This window comes from Pseudophryne corroboree, chromosome 10 (assembly GCF_028390025.1).
Source record: "Pseudophryne corroboree isolate aPseCor3 chromosome 10, aPseCor3.hap2, whole genome shotgun sequence".
Lineage (NCBI taxonomy): Eukaryota > Metazoa > Chordata > Amphibia > Anura > Myobatrachidae > Pseudophryne > Pseudophryne corroboree.
The window spans coordinates 117,832,285-117,851,882 of record NC_086453.1 but is presented as its reverse complement, the minus strand read 5'-3'; the positions used below and the strand labels follow the sequence as shown (position 1 = coordinate 117,851,882).

Here is a 19,598-nt window from a genome sequence, read left to right as displayed (position 1 = left end):
TTTTGAGATATCCCCTTAAATAAGGGAGGAAAGTATGCGTCATAAAGAGAATGGTAAGATTTGGTAATATGCACCCCCAAATATTTAATGGAGGTATGACGCCATGCAAAAGGGAAGTTGGATTTCAGAAGATTCAGCGTGTTGAGAGGGATGTGTAATGGGAGAGCCTCTGACTTGTCATTGTTCACCTTATATCCAGAGTGGTCCCCGTAGAGAGTTAATTCTTTGAAAAGGTTGGATAGGGAAATTAACGGGCTAGTGAGGGTAAGGAGGACGTCATCCGCAAAAAGTGAAAGTTTGTAGTGTGAGTCTTTGATAGAAAAGCCCGTAATGTCCGGGTTAAGACGGATGCGACAAGCAAGAGGTTCGATTATTAGAGCGAAGATAAGAGGCGACAGGGGGCATCCTTGTCGCGTACCATTGGTGATGGCAAAGGAGTCTGAAAGAATTCCGGTTATTAGGACAGAAGTGGAGGGGTTGTAATAGAGTGCTGAAATGGCTTGGAGAAATTCCCCGTGAAAACCAAAGCTACGGAGTGTTTGATCGAGAAAAGCCCACGAAACCCTATCGAAGGCTTTCTCCGCATCTAAGGCCAACAGAAGAGAAGGGAGTTTGACAGAGTTAGCATGATGGATCAGGTTAACGGTACATCTGGTATTATCTAGAGCTTTTCGAGAAGGGACAAATCCGACTTGGTCGGGATGTATAAGAGACGGAAGAAGGGGGTTCAGGCGTAGGGCAAGAATTTTTGCAAAAAGTTTCAAGTTGGTGTTGAGAAGAGAAATAGGGCGGTAATTAGAGACCTGTTGTTGATCTTTACCAGGTTTGGGAATAACAGTAATTAGTGCTTTAGTAGTTTCGTTATGGAAGAGTTCTCCATTAAGGATTTTATTAAAAGTAGACATCAAGTGAGGGACAAGAGAATACTCAAATGTTTTATAGTAAGCAAAGGGTAGGCCATCCGGTCCCGGAGCCTTAGAGGGTTTCTGTAGTTTAAGAGCAGCAGATACTTCCTCATCAGATATAGGCTTACATAATGCAGTGGATGAGGGAGAATCCAACCTCGGTAGGGAGCATGAGGTCAGGAAGTCGGAGATGCGTGTGTTTGAGTCAGATAGGGAGGACGTACTGCCTGGGGAGTTATAAAAACGAGTGTAGTATTCCTTAAAGATAGAGTTGATGTCTGAGGGATTATAGTGTATCCGTTAGGATTCTTAAGCGAGACTATAGAAGAGAGGGCTTTGCGTGCCTTTAATCTATTTGGTAGGAGGGCATCAGCCTTGTTGCTTTTCTCATAAAATCGCTGATTCAGCCAACGTAGAGATTTATCTATCTTTTCTGTAAATAGTGCATTGAGAGTTGCCATAGCTGCCATAAGCTGTTTATAGTTCGAGTCCGTGGGACTACGCTTATGAAGAGACTCTAGGATTTGGACCTGATCAGTGAGATTTCTTATTGCTTTGTGTTCCCTATTGCGGTGAGATGCAAAGCTAATTACATGGCCTCTGAGGACGGCTTTGTGAGCTTCCCAGACTAATGGGGAACATCCTGAGTCAGAATTGTTAAGAGAAAAGTATTCTGTGAGCAGTCCAGCTATCTTGGATTTGAAGGAGGGAATTTTAAGAAGTGTCTCGTTCAAGCGCCAAGAAGGGCGGGAAGTTGGGGCATCCAATAGATCAAATGCGGACGTGACGGAGGAGTGATCCGACCAGACATTAGGGATGATCGATGAGGACAAAATGTGATTAGAGGCCGGGGGGCTGCAGAAAAGGTAGTCAAGTCTGGAATAAGACTGATGGGGATTTGAAAAAAAAAGTGTAGACCTTGGAAGATGGCTTAAGAGCACGCCAAGTGTCGAAGAGAGATGCTTCTTTAATAAGTTTAGAGAAAGTATTGGATATATGACAGGTGCGAGGGTGTTTCTGGGGAGCTGATTTATCTAAGAAAGCGTCTAGAACTGCGTTGAAATCCCCTCCCAGAAACACATAACCCGCTCTTTTTGGAGAGCCGTGAAAAAGGATTTAAAAAAACATTGTTGGCCCGTGTTGGGAGCATAGAGGTTAGCTATAGTCACTTCCAGGTGCCCCAGCCTGCCAACCAGAATGATATACCTCCCCTCTGCGTCAACATGAACCGAGCTTTAAGTGAAGGGGAGTTTATTGCTTATCAAGATAGCGACTCCGTTATGCTTAGATTCACTTGAGGAGTACAACACAGTGGAGAATCGCCTGGAAGACAAAGTTGGGTGGCCAGATCGCTTAAAATGTGTTTCTTGAAGTAGAACTATGTCTGCGCGTAGACTGCGGATTGTACGGAACAAGTGAGAGCGTTTATGGGGCGTGTTAAGGCCCTGGACATTCATAGAGGCAATGGTAAAAGGCATGGTGCTGAGAGAGGGGGGAGTATAGAGGGGGTATTGAAAAGGGGGAGCAGAGGAAAGGCGTCGACTCGCTCAAGAGAAAGAGTTTAGGAAAAAAAAAAAGGTGGTAAAGGAGCAGAGTATGCAATTCGAATTGAGCAAAGTAGAGAAAGTTAGGAAAAAGAGGAAGAGCAGGTTACTCAATACAAAGGAGATTGGTACTCCTATAGTTAGGACTTAGTGGTCCGGAAAGGCGAGGGAACAAAAGTTCCAAGTCGCCACAAGAGAATAAAAAATAAATAAAATTGGGGGTGGTGGAGATCTAATTGAGAAGAAAAATATCACATGCAGGGAGAAGAACAGGGAGTATACGCACAACCTAAGAGGAGAAAGAATATTACGTTAAACAAAACGGGCACTAGTATGTAGGAGACAAGAGATGGGTCGGTGTCCCCTGGGTGAGGAGGGTAAAGGGAGAGAGACAAGGGAGAGGAAAAAAAAAGGGGGGGGGGGAGGGTGAGAACAATCATCACCAGAAAATACATTGAGTAATTATCATCTGGAAATACCAGAAACTTTTCGGAGCACAAAGATACACACATGTTAAAACCAGTAGGGGCAACAGGCACAGAGGGCCCACAGTGCGGCGTGTGGAGTCTGGGAGAAAGCCAACGGAGATGCTGGCGAAGTATGTAAGACCTCTGCGCCCGTGGACCACGCCACAACCCAAAACAGATAGAACTTGTAAATGTTAGGACAGCGGGAGAGAAAAGACCTAACAGTGCAAGGAGCTAAAAATATTGCAATGGAAAACTAAGAGAAACATTAATTCCCTGAACTGGGAATAAACTAACAACGGAAGGTAAAATGCAGCATCGGGGTGAGTTAGAGTCAAACCGTGGCTAAGATTAGCATGCAAGGCTAGGGGTGATTGCTAGAAACCGAAATTTGGTCACCCAGGCTACTATAAACATAGTGAGATTAGTGAGTTTGAACTGCTACAAAGAGTGACCACGAGACATTTCCAGTTAAAAAACAAAAGGCATCATGGAATGGGGGAGGGGGGGGGTTAAAAAAAAAAGGGGGGGAGGGGTGGACATATACAGTACGTCAACATTACATTGAAATCCTTACAGTCGTATGACAAGGGGTGATCCCCATACAACAAACAGTCAGTGAAAAGTTATACAAAAATCTAAGGAGGGAAGTAAGCATAATGGCGGAGATTTTTCAAGGGCTGAGGTGATTATCAACGGAAAGGAGAAAGGGCTGATAAGAAAACATCCAACCCAACGCATAGTCAAATTTTAAGTTGAGTGGTCTGCCCCAGCGGGGGGGTCCAGCTTCTTCTATATGCGAAAGCAAATCCTTGCCCTCACGAAGATCTCTGATGATGACTGTTTTTCCCTGAAGGTCAACTATCAGCTTGAAGGGGAAACCCCATCGGTATCGGATGTTCCTGTCCCGTAGAGCCTTTGTTAGATCACAGAGTTCCCTCCGTTTAGCTATGGTTAGAGGGGCCAAATCTTGGAAGAACTGTAATTTAGATGAATTGAAGAGTACATGAGGCTTTCCACGAGTAGAATTGAGGACCCTTTCTTTATCTTTAAACTTGAGAAAGCGGAGGACCATATCACGGGGAGGCTCACCATCCCTAGGCTTAGGACGGAGGGCACGATGGGCCCTTTCTAGAGGAAATTGTACATCCCCCAGGTCCGGTATCAGAAAGGAGAAAAGGGTGTGAAGGTAGGGTTCGAGGTTATCCACACTGACGGATTCAGGGATGTTGCGAATGCGCAGGTTGGATCTGCGTTCGCGGTTCTCAAGGTCCTCGTTTTTAGTACGAAGTTCAGACAGTTCTGAGACAATGTGGTCCAGGTCACGACCCATATCGTTTAGAGCTTTTTGGAAATGGTCCTGACGAGATTCCATTTTGGAGGCTCCGGAAGCGAGGGATGAAATGTCCGTCTTAATGGAGGCCACCGCTTTGTCCAATTTGATCTCCAGAGAGTCCTTAAAGTCCGTAATAAGGGAGCGGAGAGCTAAGATATCATCCTTAGTGGACGGAGCAGAAGGCGGTGTGACGGAGTTATCCATAGAACCGTGAGGAGGGGAGGGGAGACCCCGATGTTGGGTATTCTTGGTGCCCCTGGTAAAATGTTGAGAGATATCAGCACCCCCTTGTTTAGGAGTCTTGGATGAAGATTTCTGCATGTGGACCGGACCAGTGTAGAGTATTATACTATGAGATATGATCCGTCAGGGGAGACAGGAAGTCCAAAAAAATATGGGACAGGGGAGGGAAAAAAAAAAAGGGGACACCCAGAGGAGACCACGCACCTCATTTTCAGGTGGTCATAGCGCCGGGGGCTGGTATGGCGGTAATGCCGGCAGTGAGCACTCCACTACAGAGGTAGGAGAGAGTCCGCCAGACAAGGGCACAGCCGCCGTCGCGGATAGGGGAGTAAGAGTCCCGGATATTAAAGCAGGCCAGGCAGCTGTATCATCAAAGCAAGTCAGGTGCCAGTGCAGTTTTGTTGGGGACAAGAGCTGGTGACACCGGAGTCAGAGCAAAGGCGGGCGGAGTTGCTAGTAACCGGCGTATGATGTCAGGAGCCAGTGGTGACTCCGCAACCCCCAGGAGATGATCAGTCCCGTATATGGAGTCGGTGCGTGAAGAGGCAGGGGCCAGCAATGATGTCCCGGTACCAGGGGGAGCAGAGACTGTTCTGTAATGTAATGAGGGGGTACCACTGAGGTCTTGTGGTAGCAGCTCACTTACCCCCCATTGGAGGTGCAGCTCTTAGGTGTTCTGCAGCGGTCTCATGGCCTCCACCGTGTGCCCCTGGATCTCGGCGCTGGCTGAGAGCCTCCTCCAAGATGGCCACCGGGCCTCCCATAGCTCCGCCAACCCCCGGCGGCCCCAGCGATCTCGGAAACCCGCAGAAGCCGGCAGCGGCAGGAGACGTTCCCCCGGCAGGTCCCGCAGTGAATAGTGCTCCAGAGGGCAGGGGAGAGGTGTGCGATGCTTTCCCGCGGCCTTGGAAGTGCGCGCCGGCCGGGGAGTGTAATCTAGGCCCCGGTCTGGCGGCCGTCTGTAGGCCGCAACCCGCGGGAGCTCCACGAGCTGCTCCCCGATTCCGCGGCTTCTACAGGGCACACCAGAAGGGTCAGGACAGACAAGGGGGCACTGATGAAAAAAAGGCGTGCAGGAGCAGGTTGTTGGAGGGTTTATAATCCCCGGATCTCCGGAGCTCTCTTGATGTGCTGCTGTCTCCTTCAGCAGCCAGGCCTCGCCCCCCTGTTTCGTTCCTGTTTTGACGTCACAAACACGCCCTGCGTTCGGCCAGCCATTCCCTCGTTACCCCATCCACTCCTGCGTTTTTAACTGGCACGCCTGCGTTTTTACACACACTCCCTGAAAACGGTCAGTTACCACCCAGAAACACCCACTTCCTGTCAATCACTCAACGATCAGCAGTGCGACTGAAAAGCGTCGCTAGACCTTGTGTGAAACTACATCGGCCTTTGTGAAAGTACGATGCGCGTGCGCACTGCGCACCATGCGCAGAAATGCCGATTTGCCTGATCGCTGCGCTGCGAACAACGGCAGCTAGCGATCAACTCGGAATGACCCCCCTCAGTGAGAATGAATCTTTTCACAGATCTCTCAGGGTCAGATTAAGCCTTAGGGGCCTATTTATCACTTGCGGTCATTAATAATACCCTAATTTCCTGCTGCGCATGCGCCGCCCCTGCCGACATCGCCGCTACCGCCGCCGCCCGGTCAACCCCCCCCATCCCCTGTCGCGACTACCCCCACGGGCTGTGCTTCCCCCAGAAGATCAATATACTCACCTGTCCAGGGAGCCGGTCCGCGCTGCTTCAGGAGGCTGCCGGGCGCCGGGTCCTTCTCCTGCGCTGTGGCCCCCAGTGCTGTAAAATTGCGCTGCCGTTTTGCAGCGCCACTTTACTGCACCGGGGTCACCTAGCAGCATATGGGGGACCCGGCAACCGGCAGCGCTCACCAGAGCAGCGGACACCGGCTCCCTGGACAGGTGAGTATGTTATTTGTGGGGTTTTTTTACTTTTTTTTTTTTTTTACACTGTGATCAGCTTGTGTGTCCATCGGACACACGTAGCTGATCACTCTGCTGGGTCCCCGCTCAGCTTTCTTTGCCAGGGGCAGAGAAAGCTGGGCAAAAGGGTGCACATCGCAGTGCTGCCCTGTGAACTCGCCAGCCTGAGCTGGCGAGATTATCACAGGGCACACCGCTGTATTTTTTCACATTTTTTTTTAGTAAATTTGGCCACATCACATTTCCCATTATAAGTATGAGGAATGCGATGTGGGTTACTAAAAAAAAAGTGAAAATAGGGTTTGGAGCAGTTTTTCATGAAAACTGCTCCAAATGTCCTTTAATACATTCAGGTGATACTAAAATAATGTGAAAAGGGTGTGAAAACACCCTTTTTCACATTATTTTAGTAAAAATAATGTTAATAAATAGACCCCTTAGAGGGCCCAGGGCACTTAAGACAGGAGGCCGCTGGGGAAGGGTGGTGTATATTAGATTGTGCATATCTCCCAACATGACCCATTCCAAGAGGGACAAAATACTCTCTACCTGGACTTCCCTCCTAATAAATGATTTGCATCTCCTGTGTTAAACTATAGTATTTAATTGATTAAAAGGTCTTTCAACAGGTGATTGATAGAGATTGATGGAAATAGAGATAGTGATAGCAAAGTACTCTGGTCGCAGGGGCCCTAACAGAGCGGGTCCTGGGGTACAGTATCTGTGCTGGCTGGCCACACCCCTAAACATGGGCCCCTACCACTGCATTCCCTCGATGGGCCCTTCATGCTCCAGTTCGACACTGATGGTAGACATACCCATTTGCTGATTTTGCTCGTTCCAATTTGGGGGCCTATTTATCAAATAATATTTTCAGGATATTCACCGAAAACAGCTGGTGTTGGTGTCTACCCGCATATATTAGGTATCCCCCAAATGTGCCATAAATCTCCAATATCTACTGCACTACATCCATTTACGAAAGCAGCCTCACCCCCATAGGTTTCTACAGGGGCTGCAAAGCTCTTAGATTTACCAAGCTCCTGAATGCTCCCTTTCTGTCACCCAGCCGGTGACACATGCGGAGTGTTTCCCCCGGGGACCTGAACCACGAAGCAGTGTGATAGCGTAACACTATAACACAGCTTCCAGCTCCTCGCCAGGACTCCTGGCAAGAGATTTGTAGTAAATTTGCGTGAATATATTTATTTTTCACTTTGCTATTTACCCAAAACTTATTTATAATATTTGCATTAAAAAATGTGCATGGTAATAATTATGCCCCTTTTAATCTAAATGTTCCTTATTGGTTTTATTAACATCAATTATGGTACACTCGTGGATGGGAAGAAAAATACATGGATCTGACAGTTATGTTAGATCTCTTAGTGTAAAGCCCAGTACCCACGGGCCGATATAGGAGAGATGTGTGCTGAGCGAAGCGCACATCTCTCCCGCCGCTCAGCACAGCGCGATCTGTGCTGAGCGTGCGGGGGGAGACGGGGGGGCCGCTCACTTCACCCAGCGGGTGAAGTGAGCGACCCGCTAGATTGGCCTGCATGCAGGCCAATCTAGCAGCGGCGATAGCGATGTGCGGGGCCGCGCATCGCTATCGCCGAGGGGGCTACACACGGAGCGATCATCCCGATATTCTAAGCAATCTAGTCAGATTGCTTAGAATATCGCGCCGTGAGTACCCCCCTTTAGGATGCTGTGACCACCCATTATGTGTCATCTCTTTTAGATGTATTGCACCCGGAACGAGGGCTTAGGACCTGGATGGGATCTAGTAGATAGACACTCTAGGTTACCTTTCTTGGTCGGCTCATGACCACGGTAAATGTAAGGAATGCAATTTCACCTCAGGAACAGAACACTGAATTTGGTTTTACAACTTTTTATTCTCCGTAAAAAGAAGTAATCAAGGTTAGACAAAACATAAACATATACACATGGTCAATGTCACAGTTTATGAAGCCACAAGAAGAGTTGTACATTAACAATAAGTTCAAATATACCAACAAAACAATACGTATTCGCGTCTCTTCAAGTACAGAAAATGTATTTCTACAACTCTCAAGGTGTCTATAGATAAGTGCACTTCACTCCTTCCCAAATACAGTATATGTCAATACACGTCATTCAATACCTAAAGTCATAACATGCTCATAGAAATTCAGATAAACCTGCATGCAACTATTGGCTACCCGTATAATTCAGTGTCTCAAAATAAGTACTTCTCAAAACATACTGTATTATTAACCTGTGCACAGGGTTTTGTTCCACTCAGTAAGGTAGTAGTTTATATGCAACTATGTTAGTGGTGCTGTTAGGGTTTTAGGGGTACATTTACTAAGCAGTGATAAGAGCGGAGAAGTTGCCCACGGAGACCAATCAGCACTTAAGTAACATCTATAATTTGCATACTATAAAATGATACAGAGCTGCTGATTGGTTGATGGGGAAATTTCTCCACTGGCTCACTTCTCCGCTCTTATCACTGCTTAGTAAATGTTCCCCTAAGTGACTGTGTCACCAATGAGTCCTTGGCGTGAAGTGGTTTTAGCAGTAATGTCTCACTGTTTTAAGAGCATTATATATTGTTGCATGGGCAGGACAGGCAGGTAGGAGGACTATATGCTGTAGCCTGTTAACTTCGGGATTACCGGAAGTATCCCTTTTTTGCATAGCCTTTTCCACGGTAAGTTCAGTGGACCAACTGAGATGGGATGGGTTCAAATCACACTAACAAGGGCATGCTGGATGTGTATTTCTTACAGGGAATCATTTCCAGGTAGAATTGCTAAATTGCGCCGCTCCCTTACTTTTCCCCCTGTTTACTACAATGAGCAAAGTTTATGCTTGTAGTAAATTGCAGCCAGCCACACTTCTCTCAGTACTGCTTACTTAGCAGAGCAAACAAAGTCCTCAGTCTTGGAGTAATACATCTCTAGTTGGAGTAATACATCTCTAGAGCAGTTAAAGTATGTTCTGTTTCAGATTAGTGACAGGGATTCATTATACACAGTCTCTTTTCCAACCCCTGTACTTTGGGATAAGGAAATGGTAATGCAGCAGTCAATATGGGAGGCTGTAGCTGCTATGGAGTCTGGATGACTGAGTGGAACACTCTGTGCTACAAGCGGTAAATAAGGTACCTGACCCCAACATTGAGTATAAGAGTCGCTTGCTTGTGATAAGTCTCCTCGGAATCTCAAGCACTCAGTCTCTATGCATGCTCCTGCTCCCCAGGATACCAGATTACTGCAGTTCCCCGGAGGAAGTGTCTGTGTTACAGGCATCTACCAATAGCAGCCGCGCTGTGCAGATCAACTTTGCAGGGCTGCAGCCGCGCTGTGCAGATCAACATTGCAGGGCTGGGGGTTTGCAAAGTCTGCTCCTGGTATCACACCTCCTCTTCCTGGCTCCACACACCCCGTCCAATCAGTGCCCTTCAGCTATGAGCACAGATAGAGCCCTGGCTGCATTAACTCCTTCAAACCCTGAAGTCCAGTTTAGTGCAGTGGCATAAAGATTAACAAAGCAGACCAAAGGAATTTTCCACAAAACTAGGCATCCTACTGTATCTAAAACACATTTTTCCACATTGACAAAACACCTTTCGAGGTACCACAGATGTGACCTATTCCAACCAGGGTAATCCTAAGTAGTGTGCCCAAAATGGCTGCCTCACGTGGTACCTGTCATGGTTTGAATATAAGATCCGTGAAATTTATTACCAAAAATCATTGCACCAACCTTGTATTGCTTATTGTGCTCTCTAGGTTTCTTTCTCTCAAAAAAACAAATAAAATGAAATAAAAAATATTACGGTACTTCTTTTTCTTTTTTTTCGTTTTATGTTTCTTCTTTATCATCCTTTATTTATACTTGTTACCTAGTTGTCTGTGTTTATTGCACTACTTGTTTTAACTGAAGTCCATTAAGATTATATTAATAAAAGCACTATTTTTTTTGGTGTCTGTCGTAAGATGAACAGTATACAGTATGGTAAAAAATATACATTTTCCTTTACTGATGATTAACAATGATGTGATGAAACATTTTCATATGGTATCATGCTTCCTCAGAAAACAAATGGGAAGAATTTGGCACTTGAAAAATGGTGCTGAACTGGAATACATTCATTTTGTCGACAGGCATTGTATCGACAGGAGAATGGATACACGGTTGTAATGTTATGTAAAACATTTTAGCTGTGTTGACATTATAACTTTACACATGATCAGAAACGTAAAGCATAATGTTTAAAGTTATAATGCCAAAATGGTTAAAATGCTTTAAATAACATTACATGTCAGCATTTTCCTGTCAGCATAGTTATAGGGGGGAATTCAATTAAGTTCCGGACGCATTTGCCCTGGTTATTTATGGCGGTGGGGATGTCTCTCAGAAGTGTTAGCTACCCCATAGGTAGCAAGTACTTTTAAGTGAATGGTAATGGCATTTCTCTAACGTCCTAAGTGGATGCTGGGGACTCCGTCAGGACCATGGGGTTTAGCGGCTCCGCAGGAGACAGGGCACAATAATAAAAGCTTTTAGGATCAGGTGGTGTGCACTGGCTCCTCCCCCTATGACCCTCCTCCAAGCCTCAGTTAGATCTTTGTGCCCGGCCGAGAAGGGTGCAATCTAGGTGGCTCTCCTGAGCTGCTTAGAATAAAAGTTTAAGTTAGGTTTTTTATTTTCAGTGAGTCCTGCTGGCAACAGGCTCACTGCTACGAGAGACTTAGGGGAGAGAAGTAAACTCACCTGCGTGCAGGATGGATTTGCTTCTTAGGCTACTGGACACCATTAGCTCCAGAGGGAGTCGGAACACAGGTCTCACCCTGGGGTTCGTCCCGGAGCCGTGCCGCCGACCCCCCTTGCAGATGCCGAAGTTGAAGAGGTCCAGAGGTCCGGAAACAGGCGGCAGAAGACTTTCAGTCTTCATAAGGTAGCGCACAGCACTGCAGCTGTGCGCCATTGTTGTCAGCACACTTCATACCAGCGGTCACTGAGGGTGCAGGGCGCTGGGGGGGGGCGCCCTGGGCAGCAATGTATTATACCTTTTTTATGGCTAAAATACATCACATATAGCCCTTGAGGCTATATGGATGTATTTAACCCCTGCCAGATCTCACAAACTCCGGGAGAAGAGCCCGCCGTTTTAGGGGGCGGGGCCTATTCTCCTCAGCACACGGCGCCATTTTCCTGCTCAGCTCTGCTGTGAGGAAGGCTCCCAGGCTCTCCCCTGCACTGCACTACAGAAACAGGGTTAAAACAGAGAGGGGGGGCACTTATTTGGCGATATGATTACATATGTGAAAATGCTATAAGGGAAAACACTTGTATAAGGGGTTGTCCCTGTATAATTATAGCGTTTTTGGTGTGTGCTGGCAAACTCTCCCTCTGTCTCCCCAAAGGGCTAGTGGGGTCCTGTCCTCTATCAGAGCATTCCCTGTGTGTGTGCTGTGTGTCGGTACGTGTGTGTCGACATGTAGGAGGACGATGTTGGTGAGGAGGCGGAGCAAATTGCCTGTATTGGTGATGTCACTCTCTAGGGAGTCGACACCGGAATGGATGGCTTATTTAGGAATTACGTGATAATGTCAACACGATGCAAGGTCGGTTGACGACATGAGACGGCCGGCAAACAAATTAGTACCTGTCCAGGCGTCTCAGACACCGTCAGGGGCTTGTAAAAACGCCCATTTACCTGACACGGACACTGACTTCAGTGTCGACGGTGAAGAAACAAACGTATTTTCCTTTAGGGCCACACGTTACATGTTAAGGGCAATGAAGGAGGTGTTACATATTTCTGATACTACAAGTACCACAAATAAGGGTATTATGTAGGGTGGGAATAATCTACTTGTAGTTTTTCCTGAATCAGATAAATTAAAGTGTGTGATGATACGTGGGTTTCCTCCGATAGAAAATTATTGGAGGTATACCTTTTCCCGCCAGAAGTGAGGGCGAGTTGGGAAACACACCTTAGGGTGGATAAGGCGCTCACACGCTTATAAAAACAAGTGGCGTTACCGTCTCCAGATACGGCCGCCCTCAAAGAGCCAGCTGATAGGAAGCTGAAAAATATCCTAAAAAGTATATACACACATACTGTTGTTATACTACGACCAGCAATCGCCTCAGCCTGGATGTGCAGCGCTGGGGGGGCTTGGTCGGATTTCCTGACTGAAAATATTGATACCCTTGACAGGAACAATATTTTATTGACTATAGAGCATTTTAAGGATGCATTTCTATATATGCGAGATGCGCAGAGGGATATTTGCATTCTGGCATCAAGAGTAGATGTGATGTCCATATCTGCCAGACGATGTTTATAGACACGACAGTGGTCAGGTGATGCAGATTCCAGACGGCACATGGAAATATTGCCGTATAAAGGGGCGGTCCATCGGACCTGGTGGCCATGGCAACAGCTGGAAAATCCACTTTTGTTACCCCAAGTCACATCTCAGCAGAAAAGGACACAGTCTTTTCAGTCTCAGTCCTTTCGTGCCCATAAAGGCAGGCGGGCAAAAGGCCAGTCATATCTGCCCAGGGTTAGAGGAAAGGGAAGAAGACTGCAGCAGGCAGCCCATTCCCAGGAACAGAAGTCCTCCACAGCTTCTGCCAAGTCCGCAGCATGACGCTGGGGCCATACAAGCGGACTCAGGTGCGGTGGGGGGTCATCTCAAGAGTTTCAGCACGCAGTGGGCTCACTCGCAAGTGGACTCCTGGATCCTACACGTAGTATCCCAGGTGTACATTGGAAATTCGAGACGTCTTCCCCTCACAAGTTCCTGAAGTCTGCTTTACCAACGTCTCCCTCCGACAGGGAGGCAGTATTGGAAAAAAATTCACAGGCTGTATTCCCAGCAGGTGATAATCAAAGTACCCCTCCTACAACAAGGGAAGGGGTATTATTCCACACTATATTGTGGTACTGAAGCCAAACGGCTCGGTGAGATCTAAAAGATTTGAACAATTACATACAAGGGTTCAAATCAAGATGGAGTCACTCAGAGCAGTGATAGCGAACCAGGACGATATGGTGTCACTGGACATCAGGGACGCTTACCTACATGTCCAAATTTTGCCCTTCTCACCAAGGGTATCTCAGGTTCGTGGTACAGAACTGTCACTATCAGTTCAGACGCTGCCGTTTGGATTGCCCACGGCACCCCGGGTCTTTACCATGGTAATGGCCGAAATAATGATTCTTCCTAAAAGAAATATGGACGCTTTCCTGATAAGGGCAAGGTCCAGAGAACAGTTGGCGGTCGGAGTAGCACTATCTCAAGTAGTTCTACGACAGCACGAGTGGATTCTAAATATTCCAAAATCGCAGCTTTTTCCGACGACAGGTCTAAGGTTCCTAGGAATGATTCTGGACACAGTCCAGAAAAGGATGTTTTTCTCCCGGAGAAGAAGACCAGGGAGTTATCCGAGCTAGTCAGGAACCTCCTAAAACCAGGAAAAGTATCAGTGCATCATTGCACAAGGGTCCTGTGAAAAATGGTGGTTTCTTACAAAGCGATCCCATTCGGTAGATTTCACGCAAGAACCTTTCAGTGGAATCTGCTGGGAAAATGGTCCGGATTGCATCTTCAGATGCATCAGCGGACAACCCTGTCTCCAAGGACAAGGGTGTTTTCTTCTGCGGTGGCTGCAGAGTGCTCATCTATGAAAGGGCCGCAGATTCGACATTCAGGACTGGGTCCTGGTGACCACGGATGCCAGCCTGAGTGGCTGGGGAGCAGTCACTCAAGGAAAAAATTTCCAGGGAGTGTGATCAAGTCTGGAGACTTCTCTCCACATAAATATACTGGAGCTAAGGGCAATTTACAAGGCTCTAAGCTTAGCAAGACCTCTGCTTCAAGGTAAGCCGGTATTGATCCAGTGGGACAACATCACGGCAGTCGCCCACGTAAACAGACAGGGCGGCACATGAAGCAGGAGGGAAATGGCAGAAACTGCAAGGATTCTTCGCTAGGCGAAAAATCATGTGATAACACTCTCAGCAGTGTTAATTCCGGGAGTGGAAAACTGGGAAGCAAACTTCCTCAGCAGGCATAACCTCCACCCGGGAGAGTGGGGACTTCAGCGGGAAGTCTTCCACATGATTGTGAACCGTTGGGAAAAACCAAAGGTGGACATGATGGCGTCCCGCCTGAACAAAAAACTAGACAAATATTGCGCCAGGTCAAGGGACCCTCAGGCAATAGCTGTGGACGCTCTGGTAACACTGTGGGTGTACCAGTCAGGGTATGTGTTCCCTCCTATGCATCTCATACCAAAAGTACTGAGAATCATAAGAAGGAGATGAGTAAGAACGATACTCGTGGTTCCGGATGGGTCAAGAAGGACTTGGTACCCGGAACTTCAAGAGATGCTCACGGAAGAACCGTGGCCTCTACCTTTAAGAAAGGACCTGCTCCAGCAGGGGCCTTGTCTGTTCCAGGACTTACCGCGGCTGCGTTTGACGGCATGGCAGTTGAACGCCGGATCCTGAAAGGGCATTCCAGATGAAGTCATCCCTACCCTGGTCGAAGCCAGGAAGGATGTAACCGCAAAACATTTTCACCGCATTTGGCGAAAATATGTTGCGTGGTGTGAGGCCAAGAAGGTCCCTACAGAGGAATTCCAACTGGGTCGTTTCCTACATTTCCTGAAAACAGGACTGTCTATGGGCCTAAAATTAGGGTCCATTAAGGTTCAAAATTCGACCCTGTCAAATTTCTTCCAGAAAGAACTGGCTTCAGTGCCTGAAGTTCAAACGTTTGTAAAAGGGGTACTGCATATACAGCCTCCTTTTGTGCCCCCAGTGGCACCTTGGGATCTCAATGTTGTTTTGAGTTTCCTAAAGTCACATTGGTGATCCACTCACCACTGTGGAATTAAAATATTTCACATGGAAGGTGAAGATTCTATTAGCCCTGGCTTCAGCCAGGCGTGTGTCAGAATGGGCGGCTTTATCATATAAAAGCCCTTACTTAATTTTTCATTCTGACAGGGCAGAATTGAGGACTCGTCCTCAATTTCTCCTTAAGGTGTTTTCTGTTTTTCACATGAACCAACCTATTGTGGTACCTGCGGCTACTAGGGACTTGGAGGACTCCAAGTTACTTGACGTTGTCAGGGCCCTGAAAATATATGTTTCCAGGACGACTGGAGTCAGAAAATCTGACTCGCTGTTTAGCCTGTATGCACCCAACAAGATGGGTGTTCCTGCTTCTAAGCAGACGATTGCTCGCTGGATTTGTGGTACAATTCAGCTTGCACATTCTGTGGCAGGCTTGCCACAGCCAAAATCAGTAAAAGCCCATTCCACAAGGAAGTGGGCTCATCTTGGGCGGCTGCCCGAGGGGTCTCGGCTTTACAACTTTGCCGAGCTGCTACTTGGTCAGGGGCACACCCTGACTGAGGAGGACCTGGAGTTCTCTCATTCGGTGCTGCAGAGTCATCCGCACTCTCCCGCCCGTTTGGGAGCTTTGGTATAATCCCCATGGTCCTGACGGAGTCCCCAGCATCCACTTAGGACGTTAGAGAAAATAAGAATTTACTTACCGATAATTCTATTTCTCGTAGTCCGTAGTGGATGCTGGGCGCCCATCCCAAGTGCGGATTGTCTGCAATACTTGTACATAGTTATTGTTACAAAAATCGGGTTATTCTTGTTGTGAGCCATCTTTTCAGAGGCTCCTTCGTTGTTATCATACTGTTAACTGGGTTCAGATCACAGGTTGTACGGTGTGATTGGTGTGGCTGGTATGAGTCTTACCCGGGATTCAATATCCTTCCTTATTATGCACGCTCGTCCGGGCACAGTATCCTAACTGAGGCTTGGAGGAGGGTCATAGGGGGAGGAGCCAGTGCACACCACCTGATCCTAAAAGCTTTTATTATTGTGCCCTGACTCCTGCGGAGCCGCTAAACCCCATGGTCCTGACTGAGTCCCCAGCATCCACTACGGACTACGAGAAATAGAATTATCGGTAAGTAAATTCTTATTTTTGCCCCCTTAGCCCATAATTGAATTCCCCCCATAGTGTTTTGGGTAATTCACTATGATCCGTCTTTATAAACTGACCTTTTTACATTTTGTACAATTGTGGTTTTCTTGCATGTGACATATTTTGTAAACTGAAGGTGTTGTTCCATTTAAGAATGCTAATAAGATAAGTAACTCTCACTCAACAACTATGTATGGGTTCAGTAAGATTTGCAGATGGACGGGATGCCGGTTGTCAGTAAACCGACAGCGGCATCCCGGCCATCAGAATCCCAACAGCCCCTCCTAACCCTCACCTTTTTCCTACCCTAACCCTCCCTTGTGGGTGCCTAACCCAAACCCTCCCCGGTGGTGCCTAACCCTAACTCTCGCTGCTTGGTGCCTAACCCTCCCTTCCCCACTGCCTAAACCTAACCCTCCCCGCTTGATGCCTAACCCTAACCTCCCCCACTAAGTGCCTAAACCTAACCCTACCTCCCCAGTCCCTAACCCTAACCTTCCCGTCCTTGCATCCTAACCCTAACTCCCTTCTCCTGCCTAAACCTTACTATCCCCCCCCCCCCACCCGCAGCAGGACGCCAGCGCATCCCACGGTGAGGACGATCGTGATGCTGGCTGTTGGTGTTGTGATGCCGGCATCCTGAGCAGCGGTATGTAGACGCCAGCATTGCGTCCTCCCTCGGGATCCCGGTGTCGGTATAATGACTGCCAGAATCCCATCAGTCGGGAAGCTAACTGCTTTCCCTATGTACGACTGAGAAGTGGCAATGGAATGCCACAGGACAGTTGCAATTGGGACACTTCGCGATGACCAACATTGTTTCTTTTCCCTTGCATCCTATAGGGGTGTGCAAGAAAATTTATGGAGTTGGGGTACTGCATTTTGCTGCAATGTGTGCAGCCGGACGTTGTGGTTGCATATTGTGGAGAAATGAATAGAGCCTAAGCACCTGTATGAGGCTAGCTCACAGTTACTACACCTTCTCAAAGGTCCTGAATATGTATTTGTGTTATCGTAAGTTTGAGCTACTGGAGTTCAGCAAAAGCTGGAGGGTGTGAAGTAATCATATGCTTCAAACTATTTTTTTCTTTGTAATGTTACTTATGATAGAATAATAATTGTGTTTATTTTTATTTATATTTAGGACAAAGAAGAGGTGTGTGTGTAAAAATAAATCACTTTCCAGAAGACACAGATTATGATCATGACAGTGCTGAATATCTTCTACGTAAGTATCATTTATTAACGTGGTTTGTGTATATGTCTGCATGTGCTCCCATTTAAGCATTACTCCCATTTCCTTTGTTACCATTTTTTTTGATAACCCCACATACTTCAGTTCTCCAGGTGACAAGGTCTGCAATAATGATAGAAAGTGCACAGTAATACACCAGCGTTGACAACTGAATGATGAATTTCAGATGGTACCTGATTGGAGTAATGTGTCACCGGAAATTAAATATTAGGCTTGCATTTTTTGAATATTGCTTAATACCCTGTGTGCCTTAAATTTAGCCAGTGTCGGACTGGGGCATGTAGGGCCCACCGGTGAAATGCAGTGGTAGGGGCCCATGTTTGGGGTGTGGCCAGTCTGCAGAGGGGGTGTGGCCTGCCACCTCATTTGTTTGACTAACCATTAGAGAGTGCAACTTTTGGGCCCCTTCATAAATATATACAGTAAATGCAGCTGCTGCATACATGATAATGTACCAGATTAATAACAGATTAATAACAGCAATGCATTGTAGAAAATGCACCATAGTCCAGTATAAGGTAACATATGTATAATTCAAGTGCACAGTCTGGAACCTGATCCTTTGAGCAGGAGGTGGGTTCCCAGGCAGTGGGGCCCTCCGGTGGTTTCCTCTGTACCCCTGTGGGCCAGTCCAAGCCTGAATTTACCCATGACCAGGGTTGAACTGGCCCACAGAGGTATAGGGGAAAACCCTGGTGGGCCCCACTGCCTGGGCTCCCACCTCCTCCTCTAGGGATCAGGTTCCCGACAGACTGTGCATTTGAATTATACATTATTCATATGTTACCTTATGCTGTACAGGACTATGGTGTATTCTCTACAGTGCATTGTTATTAATTATCTGGTACATTATCATGATGCACTAGCAGTATTTATTATATATATTTATTAAGGGCCCAAGACAATGCACTCTCTAATGGTTAGCCAAGCCTCTGGCAGCTGACCACACCCCTTCTGGAGATTGACCACATATCATGTTGATCTTTTTATGATTCGACCTGTCCCATGTCGACCATTTTAATGTGTCAACCTTTTTCCTGTGTCAACCGTGTCAGTGTCGGCCAATAGTGGTCAACCTATTGACTGTCAATCTAATGTAGGTCGACCCATTGATCCAAAACTGAGAATACTACCTGGCCACTCTGTTGTAAATGACACACAATCACAGCGGCCAAGCAGCATTCTCTACCTGCCTCTCAGCCTGCAGCCAGACAGTAAATGGCTGCCAGCATGCTGATTGGTGGATGGCTGAAGCTATCCACCAATCAGAGTGGTGCATTCCCTACCTGCCTTCCAGCTTGCTGACAGTGAGTGGAGCTATCCACCAATCAGAGTGCTGACAGGCATTCACTGTATGGAAGAAGGAATACATTCCCATTACCGGAAGCCGGGATCCTGCCTGTCCTGATGCCAACAGCCGGATACCGGACACCCACAGAGGGAGAAAGCCTGTGACACCGATATTCCAGCGTAAGCATTGTGACCGGCGGTCTCGTAATTGCCTCCACTGAAGAATGTTGAGATAGTGTGGGACTGCAGGAGGGGTCATTTATATTCTTTATTTATTCCTGTGAATGGATGGGTAAGGGCACCAGTGCATTGCTTTGACCAGGCCTACAATGCTGTTAAGATGGCCCTGAATCTGCCACAGTTGGGGAAAAAAAAATCTGATGTGGCTATTTACATCATGCATAGGTAAAAATAAACGAAGTAGTCAAGAGGGTGGAAGATAGACAGTAGAGTCAATAAAAGGATGGTTGGAGATAAAATAAGGATAAGGTGTTTGTAGACATGTATAGTAGTTGAGACCTTTGGAGGCAAAACAGAACAGGGAAATTGTGCAGTACTTGAAGACAGATGTAGGGTCAAGTGATGGTATA

General features: G+C 47.0%; 1 protein-coding gene across 2 annotated transcripts in view; it reads left to right on the top strand.

Annotated features, from left to right (window-relative positions):
• CACNG8 (calcium voltage-gated channel auxiliary subunit gamma 8) overlaps positions 1 to 19,598 on the top strand; it is a 225,887-nt gene that overhangs the window by 175,660 nt on the left and 30,629 nt on the right. For both annotated transcript variants that reach the window (XM_063942763.1, XM_063942764.1), the window contains one exon: positions 17,608 to 17,691. In XM_063942763.1, the coding sequence (XP_063798833.1) occupies positions 17,608 to 17,691 (84 nt within the window). The remainder of the gene's footprint in view (positions 1 to 17,607; positions 17,692 to 19,598) is intronic.